Source organism: Phocoena sinus, chromosome 19 (genome assembly GCF_008692025.1).
Source record: "Phocoena sinus isolate mPhoSin1 chromosome 19, mPhoSin1.pri, whole genome shotgun sequence".
Lineage (NCBI taxonomy): Eukaryota > Metazoa > Chordata > Mammalia > Artiodactyla > Phocoenidae > Phocoena > Phocoena sinus.
In genome coordinates, this window is record NC_045781.1 from 49,292,599 (window position 1) to 49,319,230 (window position 26,632).

Consider the following 26,632-nt stretch of genomic DNA (forward strand, 5'->3'; position numbering starts at 1 on the left):
CTGGAGCGTTTACGGCACTGTCAAGTCATTTCTTCTGGCATTTTTCCATCAGGGTCTTGGGAAATCCTGTTTTCACACAGAGGATATAACGCAGTGAGCTGAAATATGCGTGAAATGAGATGGGGTGTTTGACTTGGGACGTAGAAATTCCTTTTATTGTTATACAGCGATGCTTTATTTATTTGATTGTGTCTGAAAATGGACTATTTCACAGAAGTGAAGCTTATCGATACCTGAAGTTTTCCCACTTCAGCTCTGAAACTATTTGTAACTCTTGTTTAATGGGAATCTTCCTAAAATGTATCTCACACGTCAGCCTTCTTCTTAACAGAAGATGCAGATATTATTATTGAGTACTTACTATGTACTTGGCACCATTCTTAACGCTTAACTCTTATTAACAACCCTGTGGCATGGGTGCTACCGTAGCCCCCATTTCACAGACAAGGAAATTGAGGCTTAGAGAAGTTGAGTAACTGAGCCAAGGTTACACAAGGAGAAGTCATGGAATTGAGATCTGTGCCCAGGTCTCCCCGAGCTCTTAAAAAACTGGCCACATTATTGGAGAACATTCTGGTTAATAAATGACCCTAAGAACTATTAACCATCAAAGCAGGACCTTTGGAAGTCTACACATACATTTCAGGAATGTGTCCATGACGCTGAGCATCCCTTGGCCGCTTTTTAAAAGGAGTTAAGGGACTTCCCTGGTGGCGCAGTGGTTAAGAATCCACCTGCTAATGCAGGGGAAACCGGTTCGAGCCCTGGTCCGGGAAGATCCGACGTGCCACAGACCAACTAAGCCCGCGAGCCACAACTACTGAAGCCCACACGCCTAGAGCCTGTGCTCCGCAACAAGAGAAGCCACCGCAATGAGAAGCCCGCGCGAGACAATGAAGAATAGCCCCTGCTCGCCGCAACTAGAGAAAGCCTGCACGCAGCAAGGAAGACCCAACGCAGCCAAAAATAAATAAAATAAATACATTTTTAAAAAAAGGAGTTACTGGGCTTCCCTGGTGGCGCAGTGGTTGAGAATCTGCCTGCCAATGCAGGGGACACGGGTTCGAGCCCGGTCTGGGAAGATCCCACATGCCGCGGAGCAACTGGGCCCGTGAGCCACAGCTACTGAGCCTGCGCGTCTGGAGCCTGTGCTCCGCAACAAGAGAGGCCGCAATAGTGAGAGGCCCGCGCACCGCGATGAAGAGTGGCCCCCGCTTGCCACAACTGGAGAAAGCCCTCACACAGAAACGAAGACCCAACACAGCCATAAATAAATAAATAAATATTTAAAAAAAAAAAAAAAAAAAAAAAGGAGTTACTACTCAAACTGGCAGCACATTTTTTTTGGATATTCATGAATATTCCTTCATCCAGTGGATGTTGCTTGAGTCCCTACTGTGTTGCTGTGGGCATAATGTATGCCAGGTATTCTGGAAGCAAAGAAATACGAGGCATGCAGCTGCCTTCAGAAAAGGCACATGTTAGAGATACTTCAATGGGGCAATATGTGCATCTGGCCTCATTCGTGTCCAGAAAAACCTAAAGAAAGGGATGATTCTTGAACCCATCTTTCAAGGAAGTCATCCTCCTTGCCCTTATCCATTCCTTATGGGTGAGACTGATGAGTAGAGACCAGCGGATGTAGGTAGTTAGATGCTTCCTTGGCTCCAAAGAGGCCAAGGAAGAAATGGGCCACCTGTGTTTAAGAAAGAGTTCGCCTCTTACTTGAAAAAGAAGCTGTGGCCGGACGCTAACAGGCCTTGGGCCAGACCGAGGAGTTTGGTTTCTATAACCCGTGTCTTTCTTAGATGGCAGCTTATGAAGACAGGCAGTACATTAGAACCACAGCTGGTGGGAAAAAATACACGTTGAGTGAGATATGTGTTCCCACTTGATTGGTTCATGGGTGTTAAATGCAATTCCCGATTGTGGCTCTTTAAAAAAATCCAACAGTTCGGAGCACTGGTAGCATCCTTAGAATCAAGTGTGTGGTTGATTCAAAGGGCAATGACTTTGATATATTTTAATGATAACTTTATTTCAAAAGTAATACATTTGTAGAAAATACCTAATGACTTCTCTCAGCCAGAGGTAACTAAAGTTTTTGAAATGAACCCTCCAGTCTTCCCATCCCCAATGTTCCATCACTTTGACCTATATTCTTCGAGTCACCCTCCTGCAGCTGGACCCAATGTGGTCTCTTAATGGCTCATAGTCACCATTATGGGTACCGTTTATGGCTCGGCGCTCATGTAAGTCGATGGGATGGTTGAGGTGTGACAGTTGTTTTGAGACCTTTTAGGTTAGGTCTTCTTTCTCTTTGTTTTTCATAGAATGGCGGATGGCCATTGTGTCTGGCTGCTTTCCATGTGTCTTCTTATAACCTCTTCCTAGTATATTTTTTACCCTTGATTAACTGCTAGAACAGCTAATGACCAGGCTGGATAATACATACTTTTAAAATAAGAGTAAGGAGGCTCTGAGTGGGAGCAAAGGGACTCTCTTTTGAATTAGAGCGTGAACTCTGCAACTGCCATTTGAAGGGCTGGGAAAGCATTAGTTGTCTAGAAAGAGCACTGCTTTACTTTATTGGTGACATCTAGCTAAGTAACATAACTATTAGGCATGTTTCGTCAAAAAATTTAAAAAGAAAGGAGAGAGGAATTGGGGAGCGCGGGAAGGGAGGGAATGGGAAGGAAAGAAAACTCAAGCCAGTGCTTTCTTTCGGATCTCATTGTGAATTTCTTTTTTCATGTTTGCTGTTCACAGTGGTTTAAACTTCATTGACTTGATGGTGCGACAAGGGAATATCGACAACCCTCCCAAGACCCCCCTGGTGCCAGGATTTGAATGTTCTGGGATTGTTGAAGCTCTGGGGGACAGCGTCAAAGGATTCGAGGTAATGTTTTGACTTCAGACTGAAAGGATGATATCTATCTGGAATCCATTAAGATAATAAAAGAGTATGCAAGATATGTTTGAAATAATCTATAACGTGTCTTATTGTTATTGTCTCATTATTTGGGTTTATTAACAGTGGTTGTAAATGATAGGACTTTCCAAACGTCTCATACCTTTCCCAGGTACCGTCTTGTTGTTCCTGGCAACGGTCTGGTGAAGGGGCCAGGGGAAACCTTAGCATCCCCTTTATTCATTTTATACAGTTATTAATAAGGTTAAAATTAATACAGCTATGAATTTGGCCTTGTATTAACTAAGTGTACATCCCTCCTCTCTCTATCTGTGGCTCTCATTTCCCCATCACTTCAGGTTCAAAAGTCAATTACAAAACGCAAAAGTTGGGGAGAAGTAGCCTCTGTATTTTTTTTTTTTTTTTTTTTTTTTTATGCGTTACGCGGGCCTCTCACTGCTGTGGCCTCTCCCGTTGCGGAGGACAGGCTCCGGACGCGCAGGCCCAGCGGCCATGGCTCACGGGCCCAGCCGCTCCGCGGCACGTGGGATCCTCCCAGACCGGGGCACGAACCCGTGTCCCCTGCATCGGCAGGCGGACTCCCAACCACTGCGCCACCAGGGAAGCCCCTAGCCTCTGTATTTTATAATTTGGTTCCTTTAAATATCTACTTAGCTGATGCATCTAAGCGATCATTTATAAATCGTTATTTCAGACACTGGGAAAGTGGCATTTTTGGATGAAGATTTTAAAGCTGAAGGGGAGAGGTAACTGACAATGAGACAGAATCGGCTATGGGTTGGTGGCTTGGGGAGTAGGGCAAGGGATAAAAAGGGTTATTATATTATTCTGACTACTTTTGTACATGTTCAAAATTCCTCATAATAAAATTTTTTATATCGCTGAAAAGATGTATGACCCTTCCTACCATTATCATGCAAATCAAGTAGGATCTTGTCTATAAAAACTGAAAAACTATGGGCAAATCAATTGCACAAAATTGCGGTAGTTTGGAGCAAGAAAAAACAGTGGAAATCAGGCATAAGAGCTCTCGCTCGACTTTAAATGCTTCCCATGGAGAGATGAAGGGACCTCACATTTGAGAATCTACCATAACTAGAAACATGGGGAAGTTACTGTTTTTCAGCCTGCAAGGTAAATATTGTTATCTCCTTAGAGATGAAGTTCAGAAGGGTTCAGTAATTTCCATGCGGTCAGAAAGATAATAAGTAGTAGCTGCAGCTGGATTAAAATCACCAGAGCCTCTTTACTCTTCCTGCAGTCCCACGCTCTTTCCCTCTGTTCTCCACCTGCAACCATTGCGACAGTTAACACAGGGAGAGAAACGCTATAAAAGGCAAAGCCAGAATGCGCCCTTGGAATTGATTCTGAGGCTGCTCAGCTCTCGGTGCCTCGGAGCCTCAACATACTGTGAAAATATCAATATGCTCCCGATTCATTATGATGAACGTCTGGAAATCTCATCCCGCTCATCCGTCTTTTTGCCGGTGGTTTCCAGATAACATGGCAGAAAAACGTTGAGAGAGAAGTAGATGCGCTTTTTCTTTTCTTTCCTATGACTTTACATTTTCTGTCCCCAGGTAAGCAATGTAACCTCACGTGGCAGCACCATCTCTCCCTGAAAGTGCTGCACGTGAGTGCTATGATCTGCTCTTCGCCCCTCCACGTGGTCCCAAAGGAACAGATCATGCCGTTTGCGCTATTCATCTTGAGCACTGGATAAATAACCCATCATTTTAGACTGTAACAGCAGATAAGGATGTTGTTGGCCTTAGTTTAGAGGGAGGAATCACTGTGCTTGATTACATGTGTTGTTTCCCTTATATGTGATCTTTCTTCTGCTAGTTAGCCCTGACTTGCTATTGTCAAACCGATCCATCACCCCCCTCCACCCTCCTCCAGTACGTTCAGCTGCACAAACAAATAAAAGCAGCCACCTACAGCTTTCCAGTCAGGGTGTGATTTGGGAGAAAACCAATACTAATAGGCCCTCTGTAATTTTGACTTAAAATTTTCAATCATGTTAGAGATGGAATTCCACACGGCAACACACTGAATAGCTCTCTTGGCTTGATGGGTTGCAAGGGAGCCTTGAAAAGTTGTTGCCAGAGGCTCAGCACTAAAGGAATAATTTGGACTCAGTCGCCCAGGACTAATTTCGTTTTTTTAAACAGAATCAAGTAATGAGGTGAATCGGATGTTTTTAAAAAAAAAAAAAAAATGGTTCCCCACCGCTGGACTCTGAGACTGGGGCTGCTGATCTGATGGCTGATCCTCTTTTTGCCATTTTGATAGTGAAACAAGAAGTCTGGAGCAGTCAACCCTGCTGGGATGGCTACGACCATCACTGCCAAGGTGGTCTGGGCTGGCTATGACCATCACCGTCAAGGTGGTCTGTGACGGCACAACCATCGCTGTCAAGGTGGTTGAAATACTCTTTTCATACACTCTGTTGACACTGGAGAAATACTCTGTGGTGTTATGGATCTTTGGGTTTGCATGAGTCTGTGCAAAGTAGGATGCCAGTGTTAGACCCTAGAGATCCTCTGGTCCAAGCTAGGGCATCTGAGATGATATTCCTGACATCATCATTTGGTTTTTAACGCTTAGACAGCTGTTCCTATGCTTCATGAAACTCAGTGGGTCGATATTTAGCTTTTGATCATTCAACCGTGAAATCCATGAGATCAGGAACCAATCTGTTCTTTTTAAGAGTTAGCATTAATTGTTCTCTCCTCGTTTTACATGCACTGTGCCAAGTGGATTGCATGCATATTATGTCATTTAATCTCCATTAGGACCTGTTCCTAATATTATACCCATTTAAAAGCTGAGAAAACTGAGACTTAAAGAGTTAGACTAATATTCCCAGACTTGGTAGGTTCCCCTGTTGTACATCCTTATATAAATTTATTTCTTCTTTGTAGCACTTAGGTGTAATGAATTAACTATTTGTATCTGGAGTCAGCCTACCTAGATTCACATCCCAGTACAGCTACTCTTTGGCTACATGACTTTGGGCATGTGCTTTAATCTCTCTTTGCCTCAGTTTAAATGTCTGTAAAACCTATGACCATTCGTCTGTAATATGGCACTGTAACAAAACCCATCTCATAGGAGGCTTTTGTTGTTGTTTTTGAGCAGGGGTGAAAGAGAAATCCTAAACTAGAAAGAAAATAAAACAGTAGAGTCAATCATAAAAATATATATACACTAAAACACACATATATGAAAGCCGTTAATTTACTGAGAAATCACTATGACCACAGCAATCTGAGTATTGCATTTAAAAGTTATAGTATAAGCAACTAACATCAAATAGCCGAATGGTTCAATTGAACTAGCACTTGGCAGCTCATGTAAGCCATCAGTGAGAGTTTACTTTGTGTTTACCTTTAATAATGATATGCTATGAAAAAAACTTAGCATATGATTATAACCACTTTAAAGGGAAGACTGCTTTTTTTCTTTTTTTTGAATGGTGTCCGGCTATGTAAACCACTGATAAAAAATCCCCACAGTATTCAGCCCTGCCTCATCTAATCATGAGGTAAAGCATGGGACGGCCTTAGGACAATGTCTGCCATATAATACGTGTGCAATAAACGTTAGTTGTCATTCCTCACACCTGATGGCATTTTCCTATTTCACTCTAAGCCTGGTTGCTCTTCTTCAATCTCTTGCGCTTAGACTTACATGGCTCCTCTGATGGACCACGTTTCACATCCGATGTAATCGGTAATCCATTGATGCAAATACCACAGTGAACTAACCTGGCAGGGAATCTATATGGGGTGGGAGAGAATAGCTGAGAGTAGATTTGACTCCTAGCCCCTTTGACCTTCCCAGTTCCCAAACAGGGAGATTAGATGAGAGGTTAAACCAGTAATATGACCTTCCAACACTAACATTCCATGGCATGTGATGTGATGCACGTTGTATCGATATATTTATGCTCCAGAAGAGGGGTAGAGTCCCTGGCTTCCATGGCCCCTGGGAAGCTTGCACAGATGGACTTCAAGAGCATCCACAGGGACTTCCCTGGTGGTCCAGTGGTTAAGAATCCACCTTCCAAGGCAGGGGACACCGGTTCGATCCCTGGTCGGGGAACTAAGATTCCACATGCCACGGGGCAACTAAGCCCACGTGCGGCAACTACTGAGCCTGGGCACTCTGGAGCCCACTCGCCACAACTAGAGAGAAGGCTGTGTGCCACAACTAGAGAGAAGCCCACGTGCCACAATGAAGAGCTCGCATGCTGCAATGAAAGATCCTGCCTGCCGCAACTAAGAATTGACACAGCCAATAAATTAATAAATAAATAAATTAATTAATTATAATTGTTTCTCGTTAAAAAAAAAAAGCATCCACAAATGCCTTGAAAGGCAGGTGAGGTGAGGGTGTGCATATTTGAGCGTTTGGGGTTTCTTTTTTTACTGGGAAGGACTCTAGTTTTCGTCAGATTCTTAAGAATATTTGAGAAATCTCTCAGAAACGATTAAGAAACCTCCACTAACTCTGTGCTTCCCTATTCCCAGATCGGGGACCGTGTCATGGCATTTGTCAATTACAATGCCTGGGCAGAGGTGGTCTGCACACCAGTGGAATTCGTCTACAAGGTCCCAGATGACATGAGCTTCTCCGAGGCCGCTGCATTCCCTGTGAACTTTGTCACAGCCTACATGATGCTCTTTGAAGTTGCCAACCTCCGAGAAGGGATGTCTGTGCTCGTACACTCTGCTGGCGGTGGCGTGGTAAGTGGGCTGCTTGCGAGGCCTCCTCCCCAAGGTCAGAATGGAGAAAGTGGAGTGACACCCAGTTGATGATGAGATTCCTGTGTGAGCTGTGTCCATTCGTAGGGATGATCGCTATGGTTCTGGTGGAGCTCACATGGATGGTGGAATTTGTACAGATGATTGCGTGTGGGGTAGCCTCAGGGATGGTTTCCCTGGAGTCTGGAAAGGTCTCCAAGATGGCGTGTTAGGACTCAGTGTCTCAGAGATGGATTCTGTAGAGAAGCACTCTCATTCTTGGTATCTCAGTGAGCTGTTACGTCAATCATTGTGAGCCGCTTCGTAAGTCATGTACTACTAACATTATCTGAAACACCAAAATGGCAGATGATTTACTTTTTCAATAAGTTGCCACGAATTCGTGATGCTTCCCATAGTAATGGCACCCTTATTCATTTGTGTTCTGATATATTTTCTTGAGTGGGAGAGAGGTAGACAGAGATTGTCCTAGCACAATAGGAATTACACTTTAACCTAAGTCTACCCATGAGAGTGGTTGCCTACGTGAATGTCATCTGTAAGGTGTATTTTTGACAAGGGGGGAAATAATGGAAATTAAAATCGCTGCTCTGGAGCTAAGGGATGGCAGAGATTTCTTCCATGGTTTGGATGGGTCTCGGTACCAGTCACTCCATATGTATTGCACAGCTGTCCCGCGGCAAGCACCGTGTTCCCATCGTGGTCTACTGGGGTTGGAGGAGAACTCTTTGAGAGTAGGAGACATTACTCATTAATTCAACAATTATGTATCAAATACATACTATGTCTTGGACTTTATGGGTATAGAGATTAAAAAGGGAAGGTCCAGATACACCATCCAATATCTGTGTGAGAGGTTCTTGGTGTTGGGGATTCTGTGGTTTGATGAACTCAGAGATGAACTCTTAGGTTAGGTGTATCTTGATGTTTTCACTGGAGGTTCTACTAACATTGATTTTTTTTTTTTTTTTTTTAATCTTGGCTTTCCACAACTACCAAAACCCTACATAGTGTAAAGCACATTTCCGGTTTTCCTTTCCAAGAAGACAAGCTCACATACAAAAATGTGAAGGCAGAGACGTGAAACTTTAGGAATGCTTTAAGAGGAGTCTCGTCAATCACTTTAGCAAATTTGCCAATGTCTTTTGACCATGAGTAAAGATACAATAAAAGTTAAAATATCCCTCAGAAAAGAAATGGATTTTGGTGCCACTGAATCTATTAACAGCAAGCAAGCCATTTAGAATGCTGGCATTTATGAGCTCGGTGTGCTCAGCATACAAAGCGTGAGAGACCTGTTTTCATATTATCAGCATAAGCGCCAGGCTTTACAATGGGGCTGGACTCAGTTCTGCTGAGAGTCCATGTTGAAACATTGGCACTGATGATGTTTCGTTTCATGTTTTGATTTTGTTTGTTTGTTTGAGTTTGTTCTTGGAACCAAGAGAAATGTATCAGGGACATGGGTCTCACAAAAGAGAAAAAAAGTCTTGGAAAATAACAAAAGTTCTTATCATGCCTTGTTCTAAGCTCACAGACGGTACAACAGCAAGAGATAAAACGTGGAACAGATGAAGGAACTGGGGAAGAGGGCCAGTGAGGGCAGGTAACTAAGCTGCTGCATGTAATGCAGGCTGTGATGTGCTAAAGCTCTGTTGAAGGCTCTTCCTTCCTAACAGTGAGTTGTGCAAAGAGAAAAATGATCAGTCACGTGACTAATGTTCATTTGATGGAAATAAACCAGTTATTAGGAAAACCATATCTAGTACTGGGTTTTAAGACTGAGGGAATCTTTCTCTGTGGTTTCTCATAAGAAATCTATGCTGACAAGCAATGAACATCCATCAACAAAACGGTTATAATAAATGCAATTTCTGTGATGCTTTTTCTTATGGTGTGCTTGTAATGTAGTCTAATAGCACCGAAGTAATGCAACATTTAGCAAAAGCAAATACCCTAGGCCCAAAAGGATGTGGTCTGGCTTAATCCATGGACAGTTGAAGGGTGTGGTTGGACTGCCCAGCTCTCAGGTGGGTGGGTCTCCTTAAATAACATTTTTCCAACCAAGATTTGCTAAGTGGTTTGCAGCACGGAGTTCAAGGTTTCCCTGAGAGGAAAGTTTTTTGGCCAAGTGCATAACCATGTATGTGAATGCTTAAGCAAGCTGAGGTGGAGTTGACACTGTCTTACAAAACCCAACAAGTTCTAAAGGGAGCCCAGACCATTTCACCACCCCACGGTGGAAAGACCAGTGAGTCACTCCAGGGCAGAACTAGACTCCTCCCAAGAAGACAACCAGCCACGGCTCTCATGATGGGGGGAGCTCCCTGGGGAGTACTTTTTATGCATTATCTGTGATACCCTGGAGAGGTGTGGAGCTGCTTCCCATCACTGTTGGGTAAGTCTGGCGCGGTTGCTGTGGTAGGCAGGATGATTCCCTTCCCCCCACACACCCCCCCCCAGATATCTATGTCCTAATCCCTTACATGGCAAAAGGAATTGTGCAGATGTGATTAAGGAAAGGACCTTGAGATGGAGAGACCATCCTGGATTATCCAGGTGGGTCCGACGTACCCATAAGGGTCCTAAAAGATGGAAGAGGGAGGGAGGAGAGTCAGAAGGAGATTCAGAGATGTTACCCTGCTGGCTTTAATGATGGAGGAAGAGACCATAAGCCAAGACATGTGGGCAGGCTCTATATGCTGAAAGAGATAAGGAAAGGGATTCTCCCCTGGAGCTTCCAGAAGGAACGCAGCCCTGCTAAAACCCTGATTGTAGCCGAGTGAAACCCATTTTGGGGAATTCCCTGATGGTCCCGTGGTTAGGACTCTGCGATTCCACTGCAGGGGGCCCGGGTTCTATCCCTGGTCAGGGAACTAAGATTCCACAAGCCACGCAACGTGGCCAGAAAACAAAAAAACAAAAAACCATTTTGGACTTCTGATCTCCAGAACTGTAATATAATACATCTGTAGATAATGTAATACAGATTACATTCTTACTTATCCTATTACAGTAAACTCTAATAGAATAAACTGGTTTTGTTTATTTGCTTTTAGCCATGGACTCGGTGGTAATTTGTTGCAGCAGCAATAGAAAACGAATACAGCCACTTTCTCTGGGCTGCCTCCCTTCCCAGTGTGGAACGCCCACAGAGGCCTGAAGAAAACACAAGTAACAGAACTAGGGTTCACGCCCTAATCTGGCTGATTCTAAAATCTATTCTCTTTCCACCTGACAACCCAATCATTCGTTCCTTCACTTATTCATTCATTCAACATATATTTGTTCATCTTCTACCTTAGTGCCAACTACAGACATTTCAAAGAGCCAAAGACTATGGCCTGGGTACATGTTTCCTAATTTGATGATGATGACAAAGAAAGTTCAACCTAATTAGGATGAAGTTTCCTAAACTGAGTTCATATAAAGTGTGCAGTTGTAATGGCACCAAGACTTCTGTCTGATTTTTATCAAAGGCTGTGATGGGATATTTGCAGATAGGAAGTGAGAAATGCCACCCTAAACTGTAATATGGAAGGAAACTTTAATATATTATAGGAAAATAATTCAATCCAGAGCCAGTCACTTTCTCATTGGAACTGCCCAAGTGTCAACACTGCTCTGTCACATCTCTGAAGACATTGTTGATTTCCTCTGACAGTAGCACGGCCAGATGGTGTAAGACAATAACACCACTAATGAAATCTTTAGAACCTGGTTGAAGATTCCTCACAATCTCCTAAAGGAAAAGTAAGAAAATACATAAGCAAGTGGGGCTCTTGTCAGGAACTTCCATAGAGGGCTCTGCTGCCAATCCCATTAACAAGCTGCCATGGCCTTGAGCATCGTGACTGGGGGTGTGCTCCATTTCTGGAGAATAACCTTCCTGTTACTGTGTGGATATTTGCATCCGTGTCTGACATCTGATGCTTTCCGGGCTTTCGGAGCCCTTTGACCTTTTTCATCATCTCATCTGAATAGAGAGAACAGAGATGGGCCACAGATCTTGGAAAGGAAAGCAGAATTTAACTTTCCGACAGAGTTAAATGGCTACTACTCAATTATTAAATTCTATTCATTATGGATGCGGCATTTCCCAGTGTCATCCAAATCACTTCCAAGGAGCTACCACAGAGGGAGGGCCAGAATCTACAGGGGCGCGTCATAAGCCCCGCCCCCCCGACCCTATATAAGGGCTCATGCGTTGGGGGTCCTTCCTGAATGGCTTAACCATACATCATTAACCATACACCATTCTAACATGAACCTGGGAAAGCATGAGGTGAGCAGGAATCTTTAGTGTGGTGGAGGAATGGGACATATTGGAGAGTCACTCCATGTCAGCAGAAAAGACACGGCCATCTGCAAGATCACTATAGGAGAACAGTTTGTTGAAAACAATACCACTGCTGATCAGGAACAGCACCAGCATCTACCCAGCTACTCAAGTCAGCAACCCCCAAATCATGGTTAAGTCTTCTCCAAGTGCCTCATGTTTGAAATCCTGTGATTCATTCCTGCCACATCATAAATGCAGTAAACATTTGTGAATCAAAAGCTGTTGCAAGCCATTTTTTTATGTTCTGGAAAAGTTATTTGCTGAGCTAAGGAGGGCCCCATCATTGAGTTAATCTCAGAAAAAAACTCCTTCCTAGGGATCTTGTGAATTTCAGTCTCGTAAGCAATCTTTGGCGGTCTAGCTCATGCCATCCCGCGTTCTGAATATTCTTCTGAGTTTTCTGTCTGCATCCAGTTGCATTATTAATTGAACGTGGCCTCCTTTTCATGGCCCTGTGGCTGTCTCACCACCCCCCATCATCTCATGGTACAGCTATGCTCAGTCTGTACCCTTCAGCACTCCAACTAGAGGGCACATGCATGAGAGCTCAGAGCTGGAAGGAGACAAAGACACCAAGTTTTGTTGCATCTAGCCCTCATGACAACCCTTCCCGTGGGAGAGTACGTGGCAGTGAAGAGTTCAGATCACGAGCTCTAGAGCCAGACTCCCTGGGCTTAATCCCAGCTCCATCTTCTCAAGCCCTCTAAGGCTCTACTTCCTCATTTGTAAAGTGGAGCAACATTAGGGCTAGCCTCAGGTGGCACTCGTGTACTTGGAGCAGGGCTTGCACATGATAAACACCCAGCGAAAATGAGCTATCGTAATTTCCCAGATTCAGAATTTCAGTGTTGTTCCCAAGGCTGCAACGTCCATTAGGAGAAAAGCTCAAACGTGAACTTAAAATCCAGGGCCAGGAACTCCCAATCCAGTGCTCTTGAGACTACCCCACAGCAGTGGCCTCGGAATCGTCTGCACCTCCCCTCCTGTCTTCTGCCTGCCCCACCTTGTGCCCTGGACAAGAGAGTCTTCACTATAGCAAGACCTCCTGGTCCCCAGGGGCCTGCAACGCTAGGAAACAGAACCTCTGAAAATTTAAAGAGGACAAAGTACCTCCGTCATATCCTTCATGAATAATCCAAGAGACGAGGATTAACTGCCTCTCGGCATCAGCAGAAAGGGCTGTGGCCTGGGGACTCCCTAGAAAGGTTAAGACCCTTATTCCATAACTGTTCACCTCAGGTAACAGGTCCTCACCCTCCTAAATGTCAAAGATGCTGCAGAGATGTGTCATGGACCAAGGCCCCACCTCCCTGCTTCCAGAAATCTCTGATGATGGCAGCCAGTGCCTGACTCCTCACAAGTCAGCAATATGCCTTAGGTTAAGAAAAAATATATCTAAAAACATTTCTTCCAAGCTAGGTTGGTCTATGTCCACAAAAGCCTCACGTGATCTTTATTCTAGTTGCTTTTAACTCCTTTACAGTAAGTCATGACTGAGCCAAAGAAACTATCTTTATTATTATAAAGATAAACCTATATTATAAAGGTTACATTAGGCCTCTGAGACAGGATTCATTCGCTCAATATTTGTTGAACATATGTATCAGCTCATGAGGGAATAAAAGCTAAAATAGATGGAGTCCAGTAATTTCCATACACTGTCTGTGAGGTAGATACTATTACATCCCCATTTTAACAGAGGAAACTGAGACACAGAGAGGTTAAGTTACTTGCTTCAGGTCACACAACCATGGAGAGGATGAACTGGCATGTGAACTTGGGTCTCTTTGAATACAGAGGCTATGTTTTTAAGTACTGGGAGGCCATGCTCAGAGAAACCGTGCTTCTGCTTAGAATGGAGTGGAATGGATTCCATGCTATGGGTTTTGTTGGTGAGCTTCCTTCCCTAGGAGCTGAGGACAACCTGGGGTTACTCAGGAGAGCTGAGCTATCTTCAGGAGGAGGGGAGCATCTTCTGTTGACAAGACCATCCTTTCAAAGAATCAGGCAGATTTAGTGCTGAAGCTGCCCTTGACGTTAACTGTCCAGCTGGAAATAAGCCCTAGGCTGCCATGTCCACGAAGGCGGGGACGGTGCGATCTCTTCATCCCTGTACCCTGAGCACAGAGCCCACTGCCCAGCACACTGGGGTTACCTGATAAATATTTGTAGAGGAAATGGAGGAAGAAAGGGGCCAAAAGGCAGCATTCAAGTTAATTATGAAGACAGTGTAGAACTTAAGGACCCAGATTCCAAAGTCAGAGCTGGTTTTCATCCTAGCCTCTCTATTTTCCAGGTGAGAGACCTTGAACAAGTACTTTAACTTCACTGGATCTTGTTTCTTCATCTGTTAAAAATGGGTATAATACCTATCTCAGTTTTTGTATGGTGTTTTAAAAGATGATTATGGGGGCTTCCCTGGTGGCGCAGTGGTTAAGAGTCTGCCTGCCAACGCAGGGCAGGGGACACGAGTTTGAGCTCTGGTCCGGGAAGGTCCCACATGCCACGGAACAACTGAGCCCATGTGCCATACAACTACTGAGCCTGTGCTCTAGAGCCCGCGAGCCACAACTACTGCGCCCACGTGCCACAGCTACTGAGCACGCGCGCCTAGAGCCCGTGCTCTGCAACAAGAGAAGCCACCGCAATGAGCCCGCACACCGCAACTAGAGAAAGCCCGCGCGCAGCAACGAAGACCCAACGCAGCCAAAAATAAATTAATTAATTAATTTAAAAAGAAAGAGGATTATGGAATGGCCTTTGCAAGCTAGCTGGCATAGAGGAAACTCAAGTGTCAGCTGCTGTTATTACTATTACTATTATCATCGTATTATTATCTATCTGGTTAGAAAATATTACTCACTGCCACTCTGGCACTTATAGCCAGAAGCAAGAGAGCAACAAATAGGACAGTCAGTTGGCCGCTGGTTGTTGGAACTTGGAGCAAGGGGCAGATAAAGCCGATCTCAGCATCCTTTGTTTATCTTCCCTGACAGGAGGCTGCACAATGGTCTCATGAATTAGTGGGGTTGTCACATAAGCCCCTTTTCAAACATCACTTCCCTAAAACACCAAAGACATAATTAGACTTTAAGAAGATTTACCTCTGTAGTTCCAGGCCTTGGACATGTGCCAAGAACTCCAAATACGGACTAGACTTTGCTGAGTTTATATAACCCCAGGGACCCGCCCACTTCCCCAGCAACACACCCAAAAGGCCACAGTTGCTTTTCAGAATATTACTGTCCATATTAGGATGAAAAAAAATCAATTCAGCTGGGAAAGAATGAGATGTGTAGCAAGAAGCAGCCTCGTCTGTTCTCATGGGTACCCACCAGGCTATCAGCCATGGTCCTGGGTACTCTACCCACCCTGGCCAGCCACTGGTCCCTCTGATGGTGTCCATCCTGCAGCTCACAGCTCACTCCATGAGAAACTCAACAGAATCCCCACTCCTCCCCTGTTCAAAACGTGTTCAGGCTTCTCAGCAGTATGACCTGATACACAGATGAACATTCAACCCCACCTCTCCTCACGCAACCTGCAGTCCTCCTCCCACTCCGCCCCCACATTCTTCCCCCCCCCCACCCCCCCGCACCGAGCTTGGTCATTATGCCCCTCCCTCCCCACCCCCAGCCCCTGTCTCTGTCTCTCATCTCTCTTTGCTTGGCTCTCTTTCTCTTTGTCGATCTTTCTGTCCGTTTCTCTGACTGTATCTCTATCTCTTGCTCCTTTCTTTCTCTTCCTCTGTACCTTTCTCTTCTTCCCTCTCTCTTCTTTCTCTCCTTCCTCCCTTGCTTTTATCTTTTTTCTCTTTCCTCCCATCCTTCCTTCTTCCTTCCTTCCTTTCTCTTGTTCTCTCTCTCCCCCCTTCACCCTCCCTTCCTTCCTCCCTTCCTCCCTTCCTTCCTTCCTTCCTTCCTCCTTCCTTTCTTCCTTCCCTCCCTCCCTCCCTCCTCTCTCTCTTTCTTTCTTCATCTATCTAGTATGAGCCCTGAGGATAACTGCGTTAGTCTCTGGGTATATAAGAACGAGCAACATAAGCCTGGTCCCACCATCCTGAAGCCTGCAGTCTTGTGAATATAATACATATTTACCAGGGACACATGAATCATCGATGACAGTGGTGATAGGTACTAAGAGGGGAGGAGATGGTGCTGTGACTGTAGCACAAGGGACCTAAGCACCTGGTCTAGGGAATCAGAGATGACTGTATGAGGAACTAAACTTAGAACTGGTATTTAAGGATGAGGAGGTGGAAAGAGTGAAGGGAGGAGGGAAGGAAGGTTATGAGAATGGGCAGTAATGTGGACAGTGAGGGAGTGGCAGATGAATAACCACATAGCAGCCATGTTGACAATTTTACCCTTATCCTTATCCTAAAAGCCATGCGGAATCATAAGAGGGTTTTGAGCAAAGATTTAACTCATGGTTGACATTTTTATGAGATCCTGTGTTGCTGAAGGGTGAATAGGTTGGAGCAGGTCAGTGTGGAGGCTGGGTGATTGAGGGATGGCTGTGTTCTTCAACTTCTCTCATTGGAGCAATTACAGTCCTGGATGCCTGAATGCCAGATATTCAGGCACCCAGGACTCTATCCTTTGGTCTGACAGCATCACAGTGCAACCCTGGATAAGCCCTTTCCCATCTTGTGCCTGAGGTTTTTCTGTAAAACAAGGTAGAGCAGATGTTTCTTCTGTAAAATGAGATAGAGTCAATATTTCTTCAGTAAACTGAGATAGACCCAATGGTTTCTAAGGCCCTGTCCACCTTCCTTGGTGATCCTGTGCTTTCCTGTGATGCTGCCAGTCTTTATCTCCTAGAAGAAAACCTCCTTACCTATCACTCTCCTCACCTGCACCAACTCCCCCCACCGTGATCCCCTTCTTTAAATTTTTAGAGTCAAGAGAGATAGTTAACCGTTGTGAAGCATTCAGTCTTTGGAACAGACTTCCTGAGTTTGCATCCTGATTTCTCTGGCTTATTCCTCAGCTGTGCTTTAGTTTCCTCATGTATAGTTATTATACTTATCTCATAGTATTAGGAGGCTTGAATGAATCAATATGTGTAAAACATTTAAACAGTGCCTGAACCTAGTAAGTACTCAAAAAATGTTACCTAATAAAACTCGTGGATGCTGTGATGTGCCATCTAGTACGCCCTTCAGGACTGAGGTACTCACTTCCCCGAGATGGCAGGAGCATTGGCTACTGATGACTCATGGCCGTAACCCTCCCCAGTAATAGTCCTCAGCGGAAGGGAGCAGCCTTGCTCCAGGTTTCTGCCCCTTGCTGGGGCAGCCCCCATCTAATCACTGTTGAATGCACGGCTACAGAAGCCCAGTCCCCTTGCCTCAGCAGAGATAGCTCTGAAGGGCTAGCCCATCTTCGGAGCTCTTTATGGGACCGATGAGAGCATCTCTTGCAGCTGCACCACAGCTCTACCTCTCTGTCTGCCCAGCTCTGCTTCCCTCACTGCTCTGCAGATGCTGTTCCTGGGAGTACTTCCCAATAAACATTCTGCGTGCAGGTCTCCCCTCAGAGTCCTCTTCCAGAGAACCTGGCCTACGACAATTACTGTGATGACCATTACGATTACCGTCACCATATCTGTAGCCCATGCAAACCTGCTTGCCTACCTGGTCCACTGGTCGAATTTCCAATGACGGCCATCATTTAGACCTTGCTTCCCAGCCCTATGCTTAGTTCTGGAAGCTTATCTTCTTTTTTCTGAGAATCATTCCTGTTGTCTAGAAGTCTGCTGAGTGCCCAGAAGAAGCTAATTAGTGCTAATGGGTTGAATAAGTGTGTGGACAAGGAAGCTGGTGAATACTTGCTTTTTCCTAAACCGTTTGGGCTCCACTTCATTAATAAACCCAGGATATATGCCAGACAAAACATCGGAATAACTTCACAATATGGCCCTAAGCTGGGTAAACTGGGCCCTGGGCTTTAGTCTCCTATGGTGGGGTTTGCTTTCAGTATCAAGAAGAGAGAAATAAAGCTATTCTGGGCTCAGCTTAAAGAAGAGGAGCTCAAACAAAAGATTAAAGGTGTATTTCTCTTTATTTCGACAAGCTACTAAACCCTCAGGACCTTGGTTTCTTCATCTTCATAATGAGGATGAAAGTGTTGATATGAATAGTCAGTGAGTTAATTCATATGGAACTGTGGTTTTTCTTGGGTCCCACGCCAGACCTACTATGGAATCAGAAACTCTGGGATGGAAGCCAACAATCTGTGTTTTAACAAGTCCACCAGGAGACTCCAATGCGTGGTCAAGTTTGAGAAGCAGTGAGGCAGAGATCTTCCAGCAAAGCCTGACACTCAGAAGCTCACGAGGAATTAGATACCATTGTCATTTGTGTGGCAGAGCTCTGTGATGGGCGATGCACAGGAAATGTCATGCATTAAAGGATGTATTAGTATTCATTTCTACCTTCTGTGTGAGTATACGTTAGTTACGTTTATTAGGGCACAGAGGCTTAGATTCCTTGAAATCCGAGCTTCAGCAATTTACTGGATGATCTTAAGCAAGGTGCTTCATCTAAGTCTCAATTTCCTTGTGTATAAAATTCACATCAGAACGAATGCTTTGTTAATGGTTTGAGTTAATGGGTAACTTTTAAGTCCACACAGCTCACTCCAGGTTTGCGACTGCTCCTAAGCTTGCTGTGCAGATAATGAGATAACAGAGTCCTTAACACGACGCCAGCTCCAAGTGACAGCACAGTAAATGGTGCCTGTGATCCTGTGCAAATCATGCCCTACCTCAGAGAGAAGTAATGGAATAACTATCCTGTACGCATTGTTGTGTTTGCTAATAAAAGCAGATGTGCAACCCAGCTCATTGTATGAGGAGGAGGGAGTTCCTCATAAAATGGTACCCGTCTGTGTCACAGGGGAATGAATGGTTATTTTCAAAATCTCACAGCTGTGAACTCTTCCACTTTTGAGCTCTTCTCATGCCCAGCCTCTCGGGCCGCGTGTCCAGCTGGTGGAAGGGCTGACTTCTTGATAGAGGAGGAAGTTTGTGGTCTGAGAATGTCAGGAACACACTTTAGTGTAAAACGACAAGAGAAACAACCCACAAGGAGTACTTGGACACTAAGGAGGCCATTTATCCTCCTCGGGTTCATTGCTTATTTTGTGTCCATAAAATCTGTCTGGCATTCATATCCTGTTCCTCCACCTGGAGCAGGCATTCCGTTTTGTGTGCGTCAGAAAACATACAGACGGGAGGTTCTGACCAAATACACAGCCACTTAGGAAGGAATATGTCTCCTCATGTGGTTAGGTTAGGTTAGCCCTCTGGCCTTGGCAGACGTGGGTTCAAATCCTGGCCCTGCTATTTGCTGATTGTATAACCTGGGGCACATTTCTTAACTTTTCCACGTCTCATTCTTCTCATTTGTAAAATGAGAAAACTCATTTAATGTATACGCGTAGTCAACACAGCACATGACACCCACTCCGCTATTTTTAATTGTACTACCGGCAATGATGTTAGACCATCCAGCGTGGATTTAAGGAGACAGATATTCGAATTACATAGGCACTCTTGTTTTTGCACTTTTTTTCTGCCCTGTCCATCCTCAGGTTAAACTGGGTTTGTGATAACTTCAGTCTCAAACCTGGAGTGAGCTAGATGGATTTAAAAGTTAACCGTTAACTCAAAGCCCTCCTGCATGACCATGACATATTTCCCCGAGCACTTCTAAATGCTCATATGTAGCTCTGACGTCAGTCGGCGGCACCCTTTTTACTCCCTCGACAGATTGTCACCCCCACCAACGGTGGTGGTCTTGGGGGCGGTGGAGGGGCACACGGCTGCCTCCTGTTCTCTCTGATAGATGTCTGGGCCACGGTCAGACTGTGTCAGGTGTACGGGGATGCCGTGAACGTCAGCGAGCTGACAGAAAGTCCCATCGGGCCATCGGCCCATCTCCTGAATACCATGCTTTTTACAGCTGGAGCTTCATTGTCTGACAAGGAGACGACTTGCTTGGTGACTGGTAGAGCCTGGAGGCTGCTTCCTTGGGAGGTAACAGTCTTGGGCTCAGCCTAGGGTTGGGATGTGGTGTCAAAATAAGAGTCCCAAGTAGTTCAAGGACAAGTCTGGACTCCACTTTTTTGGAAAGCAGTAGTGGTACCCAAGACTGTCCATCGGGGGACGCTATCAAGGGCTTTCAAAATCAGGCTGGTCACTCTTTTCCAAGGGGAGACTGAAAACTCTTCCTGGGGCTGAATAAACCTGAGGGTCTGCTGACACAGAGCAAGATATACAGATGCCCATTCTGTGGAAAGGAAGATGCGTAAGGCCTCGGGAAGACTCCTCAGTCTCTGGAGGAGACAGATAAGCAACTGCATACATGAACTAGAGTTTGGAGTCTGCACTAATAAAAGCAGTGGAAGCATTTGGGAGAAAGAGGGGTTAATTCTTTATGGGGGAGGGATGATATGTCAGCAGAATTCTCACGGACAAATAGTTTTCCAGGTTGCCAGGAAACACAGCACAAAAGCCCAAGGGAAGTATGGAGTTGCAAGTACCCGGTAGGTAATGACAAGTGAGTAAGGGAGACAGGGCTGCATCACGTGGTCCCTGATCCGCCTGTGTGTGAGGTCGGCTTCACGAGACTCTTCCCCCTTTCCGTACTCTTGGCACAACTATTTGAATTTTATTCATAACTCTTTGAATAGATAAAATTGATGGAAGAATGAGGTCTAAGATAATACCTAGTAGCAATTTTTAAAAAATTTAATTGTAGGGCTTCCCTGGTGGCGCAGTGGTTGAGAGTCCGCCTGCCGATGCAGGGGACACGGGTTCGTGCCCCGGTCCGGGAAGATCCCGCATGCCGCGGAGCGGCTGGGCCCGTGAGTCATGGCCGCTGAGCCTGCACGTTCAGAGCCTGTGCTCCGCAATGGGAGAGGCCACAACAGTGAGAGGCCCGCGTACCGCCAAAAAAAAAAAAAAAAAAAAAAATTTAATTGTAAAATTCCAACTTTTCAAATTCTGTGAAATATATATATATATATATATATATATATATATATATGGATTTAAGCATGGGAATGTATGTGCTGCTTAATTTTTTTAAAACATGGTGCCAAGTACCTTGCTCTCATTATTTTACGTGTGCTTACACCAACTCCATGTAGTATATACCATTATCATCAAGCCATTTTGAGATTCAGGACATGGAGGCTTGTGGAAGTGAAGCTCATAATCCAAAGCCACGTGGCTGGCAAAGATGGAGACAGAATTCACGCTCAGATGGGTCCTTCTCAAAGCCCGTGTTTTAAACCACGAAGGCAGGTCAGGAAACGAGGAAGGAGACGGCGGGATCCATCTGCTCAGGCTTTCTGCCTACTCAGCTATTTTTGGAACACTGAAGCGACCTTGCTACAAGCTGTCTTTTTCAATGGTGTATGGGGTCACACTGGCCTCTGAGAAACCAGGCGGGCAGTGGAAGGGCAGTAGTGAAGCTTGTGGGGCGGTGGCGGGCAGGGGAGTTGGTGGTGCTATGCACCAAGCCAGCTTAGACGGGTGGGTACCCTCCTCCCCCCGTTCTCCGGAGCCGTAACAGAAGGTCCATCCCAGTAGGGTTGCCAGATTTAGCAAAATACAGATTTTATCTGGCAATCCTTCCTTCCCAGGGGCCCCTGAGCCCTCCCACAAAAAGTTCTAAACCTTTCAGGGAACTAATTACACTAGTGAGGCTGAACTCCTGGATTTGAGATGATTAAGAGATGCATCCAGGCAGGAATGCATTAAGGAGGGCAAATATTTTAAGCCCCAAGAGAAGTGACTGAAAGGAGCCCTGTTCTCTAGAGCCCATCCCGTGATGAGAAAGCGGCTATGTGCTCAATGCCAAGACGGGGACTCCCCTTCCCAGGGCCAAGCAGAGGGCAACTTTACTGCCACTAACCCCCCGCCCTATGCTGCTCGGGGCTCTTCCCCGGCCCCCGCAGCCCCAGGACAAGGGAGGAGACAGGAGAGGAGACTTCCTCTGCCAGAAAGTACATGAGGCAGGTGGGGGACCCTATTCCTTCACCCAACAGGCCTTTATTAAGCACGTACTATGTGCCAGGCAGCATGCTAGATGTCTAGAATACAGTGGTAAATAAGGGAGATAGGCACATAGCCAGAGATCAAACAAATATATGCACGTATAGACATATTATATATATACACACACAGACATACATATACATATATATGCATATGCATATCTATGACACGATATATACGTGGAAAGGAGCTATCATAGACAATAAACAGGGAGGAAGACGCACTGCAGATTGAATCATCAAAGATGACCTCACCGAGTGGGTGACATTTAAGCAGAAACAAGGTGGTAATTATGTGAAAAGCAAGAAAGAAGTCCACTGCAGGCTTTAGGAAACAGCGAACACGAACACCCGAGGCAGAAATTGCCGATGGTATTAACTCATTGGAAGAGGATTATTCTTGTCTAATCAGAGTTGCCTCGCTGAGATCTAACCTGTTACCCACTAGGCTTTGCGGCAGACGCCCCGGCTGCCCAGCCATACCCACCCCCTCCATCCCTGAGGTCAGCATGGTCCCAGTTCAGGCCAGCAGATTCCTGCAGCTCTCTGCCTGAGGCCATTTTTTCTGGTTTGCAACTTCGCCCTTGCTTGGGGCAAGGTGGAAGTGTCTGGGAGTTAACGCCCCCCAGAAGCATCCTCAACAAATGAGAGATAGGACTTTCGGGGATAAATACCTGAGCTTCCTCCCCCTAGGTGGGAGAATCAGCAGGTGTGTCCTACATGGTTTCTCAGAAGGTCCCCACTAGAGATGCGCTCCAGCTGTTCGGTGCGGTGAGCCGTTTTATAGGTTCCTAGGCTTTCCTTCCTCTCCTGACTTAACTACCATACTCCTTCATCTTACTTCCTGGGATCAATTTCCAAATAAACCATATGCACACGAATCTTTATCCGAGGATGTACTTTGGGGGAAACCCAAACCTTCTGAACAAGTTATTCATGACCAGCCAAAGATGAACTCAAGCATCCCTCCCCATCATTTCCTGCCCACCCACCTCGTCATCTCCAGCCACGCCCATCTGTCCACCTTCCCCTTGCAACCATGCACGTTTCAACCCTGCAGCCTTTGCTAGCTCCTCTTATTTCTCCTCCTGGAAAATTCCTATTCATCATTTAAATGTCACTTCCCTTTGGAAGCCTTTCTTGCCCTTTCATCTCTACACCCTCAACATTGTGAATATTTCCTAAGCATTCAAAATAATGATGTTAAAGAATGTTTCACAACTGTATTACTGATAATGCCTTCACCAGACTGCATTCATCCATTCATCCATCCATCCAACCATCCACCCATCACCCACCTCCATATGCCAGACACTAGCATGCTACAGTTGTCCTCGGGTCTTCCTGTCTACATCTTGAGGTCAGAGTGGGTCTTAGGCATCTCTCTGCTTCTAGCACATAGCACAGGGTCCATGTGGAGTGGGTGCTGGACAATGGTTTGATCAAATTAAATTGATGAACTTCACCTGTTCCAGGCAGACAGCATCTGTGCAATAATAGTGAGGTTATTACACAGAGAAGGATACATTTATTAAGTACGTGGAATTAACAGATGAGTATGTTATCAAATTTGAACCACACATAGACACCATTTCATAACTTAAGATAGCTTGTAAGCTATTAAGTCAGGAACTATGTTTGATTTCCCAATACCAAAATGTATTCTTCAAAGCAAAAATGACCATCGGCAGGCTCTACTTTATCAGTCTGTGGACCACAAAGTCTGGAATTCCTGCTTTGCCTCCCAGATCTTCTCTTTAGAACTATACTAAGCTGTTTGACCTTATAATTTATACTGGTAGGGTTGCCATATAAAATACAGGATGTAACCCTCCCTACTGGCAATGTCTGGCATGGATATGTATACACTACCAAACGTAAAATGGATAGCTGGTGGGAAGCAGCCGCATAGCACAGGGAGATCAGCTCGGTGCTTTGTGACCACATAGAGGGGTGGGATAGGGAGGGTGGGAGGGAGGGAGATGCAAGAGGGAAGAGATATGGGAACATATGTATATGTATAACTGATTCACTTTGTTATAAAGCAGAAACTAACACACCATTGTAAAGCAATTATACTCCAATAAAGATGTAAAATAATAATAATAAATAAAAAGAAATAATCAAGGAGATAGTCAAACAGGCGGCCAGTCCATATTCAAACATTGAGCATCTATTGTCTGTCTAACAATGTGCTAGACACAAAATACTCAGTAGCAGATAAAACAGATTTAGACCCTGCCGCCTGAAACTTACAGTCAAAGATCTACGCTCAAAGATGTTCACTGAAATATGGCATATAATAGTACAGCATTATAATTTCCTCTAAGATAGGGATTCGGTAAAAGGAATTATAGTATATCACACAATAGAATATTCCCCAGCCATTCGAAATAATGATGTTAAAGAATGTTTCACAACCCATGAACATGTTCACAATGTAAGCTTAGAAAAAAAAAATAATAATCAGGGTACACAGTGGTATATTTGGTGTGATTCCAATTCTGTGGACAACCAAATATTGATCTATACGTGTCAGAAAACTACTGGAACAAAAGGAGCCAAAGTATGTAGTGTCTTTATCTCTGAGGTATGGCACGATGGTTGACATGTTTATCATTTTCTGTATCTTCCCCATTTCATTCTTTACAAGGGACACGAACATGTGTTGCTTTATAGTAATCTATTTTTTAAAGAGCTCAGTAAAGATCAGAGTAGACCTTCCACTGCACAACCTGCGACTGCATTCTCTCATCTGTCGAGAGAGCTTACTAATGTGATCAGCTTGTGCTTCAGGAAGTAATAGCTTCGGTCTTTTCCAGAGCTTTTTGGGAATGAGGAAGCAGTTAGGAAACTCTGGGCCTGTGAGTGCTGTACCTGTATGAGCTCTTTCGTTGACTGCAGCCTGTAAATATTTAGTGGCCAAAAGCCCTGGCTGCTGGAGAGGCGGCAGGGGGCCAAAAGCCAAACGTTCCCCTGCTCCCGCTGTCCCCCAGGCTTCCCACGTGTAAACCTGCAGCCCTTGATGGTGCTGTCCTACTGCTGGACCAGTGGCGCACCTGAGGCCTTGGCGGTGACCCACCCATGTGTACAGCTGAATTTTCCTGCAACTGAGGATACATATCCTGCCTTGTCCACCAGAGTGTGGACATGAGAGAGCTCTGAAATTCACCACAGCATGCGATACGACTTGCTGTCAGTGACAGGAGAAGCTTAAATTGAACCTGTTGCCTAAGGAAGATCTCCTATTTACTGGGCCCTGCAAGAAATTTGTCTCATGCATACATGTGAAAAGAGCCAGGTCAGGCCACTCGAGTCAACTGGTGAAACCAAGGAAACAGTGGAATGACCGTCGTTGCCCTTACGGAGACTATGAGATATTGCTGTGCTGTGGTTGTGAATAGCCATGTCATCCTCCCTGCCTTTTTAGTGTTATCTTGATCTTTTTGATCCATTCAAGTATACTACTCAAAATTCTGTTTTATGAAAGTAGGCTGCAAACACAGAAATATCTAGAACCGCTAGTGCTCAACTGGAGGGAGATGGTCCCACTTTGCCACACTGAAGAGGATTTTCACCCTACAGGCCATTGTCCACTGGACCATAGTTTCATCTGCCAAAGAGAAGGGTTAAACAGATTGAACATGGTCGGGCTGGAAAAAAGAAGACTCAGGGTGCGGGAGCAATCTTGGAACTCTCAACAGAGTAGTAAGAAGGAGTGTGAGACGCACAAGTCCATTGCTTAGTGCGTCATACCTCCTAGGAGCAAACTCTACAGGGGGACCACCCAGAGCACAATACAAATAAGCCCTTCAGAGCCGTCACAGCTGCCCCCAGATAGAACGGGCTAACTTGGGAGGTAATGAACCTCTGTCTCCATTTCATGAGTTTTCATCCTGGAAATATACAGGAGGGAGGTGGGTTAGGCTTCCTACGCCAGGTAGGAGGATGGAGCGAATGATTCAGGAAGACTTTTAGCTCTTAAAGTCTCCAAAGCTCCTCAGGCTGCTGCCTTCTTGTCCCAACGTGTCGCTGCCTGGTCGGAGATGCTGCAGAAACAGGAGACGAAGTCCTTAACTACCATACTAGTTGGTGCCAGACAGGATGCCCAGCCCCTTACAGGGTCACAGCCTTCACTCCTCACACCCACCTTGAGGAGGACACCACTACCACACACGCATGAGAGATTAGGGTTCTGAGCACTCACGGGACTTGCGCAATTCCAGATGGCTAGTGAGTGTGGTCAGGGGTACCCCACAGGTGATCTGTGTCCAGAATCAGTGCATGGCACTGATTTATGTCCATGGCACATACATTTTCACTGAATAGAACAATAAATAAACGTAAAATTTATGGGACAGGAAAAGGATACCACAAAAGGAACAGGGTATTCCCTTACTGAGAAGTGTCAAAAGAGGAAAAAAAATGCGAAGAGATTTTTATTCATCCATTACCACATTTTATGAACACTTTCTGCATGCCTGTTGCTGTCCCAGGGGCTCCAGATAAAGAGGTG

The 26,632-nt window shown here is 45.2% G+C and overlaps 1 protein-coding gene and 1 non-coding gene across 4 annotated transcripts in view; one reads left to right on the forward strand and one right to left on the reverse strand.

Annotated features, from left to right (window-relative positions):
- The window catches only part of VAT1L (vesicle amine transport 1 like), a 149,281-nt gene that overhangs the window by 21,463 nt on the left and 101,186 nt on the right, over positions 1 to 26,632 (forward strand). For all 3 annotated transcript variants that reach the window (XM_032613707.1, XM_032613708.1, XM_032613709.1), the window contains exons 2-3: positions 2,770 to 2,899; positions 7,471 to 7,686. In XM_032613707.1, coding sequence (XP_032469598.1) covers positions 2,770 to 2,899; positions 7,471 to 7,686 — 346 coding nt within the window. The remainder of the gene's footprint in view (positions 1 to 2,769; positions 2,900 to 7,470; positions 7,687 to 26,632) is intronic.
- LOC116744891 lies at positions 6,314 to 6,466 on the reverse strand. Its single transcript, XR_004347215.1, has one exon. It is a non-coding gene; the product is annotated as a small nucleolar RNA SNORA15 (small nucleolar RNA).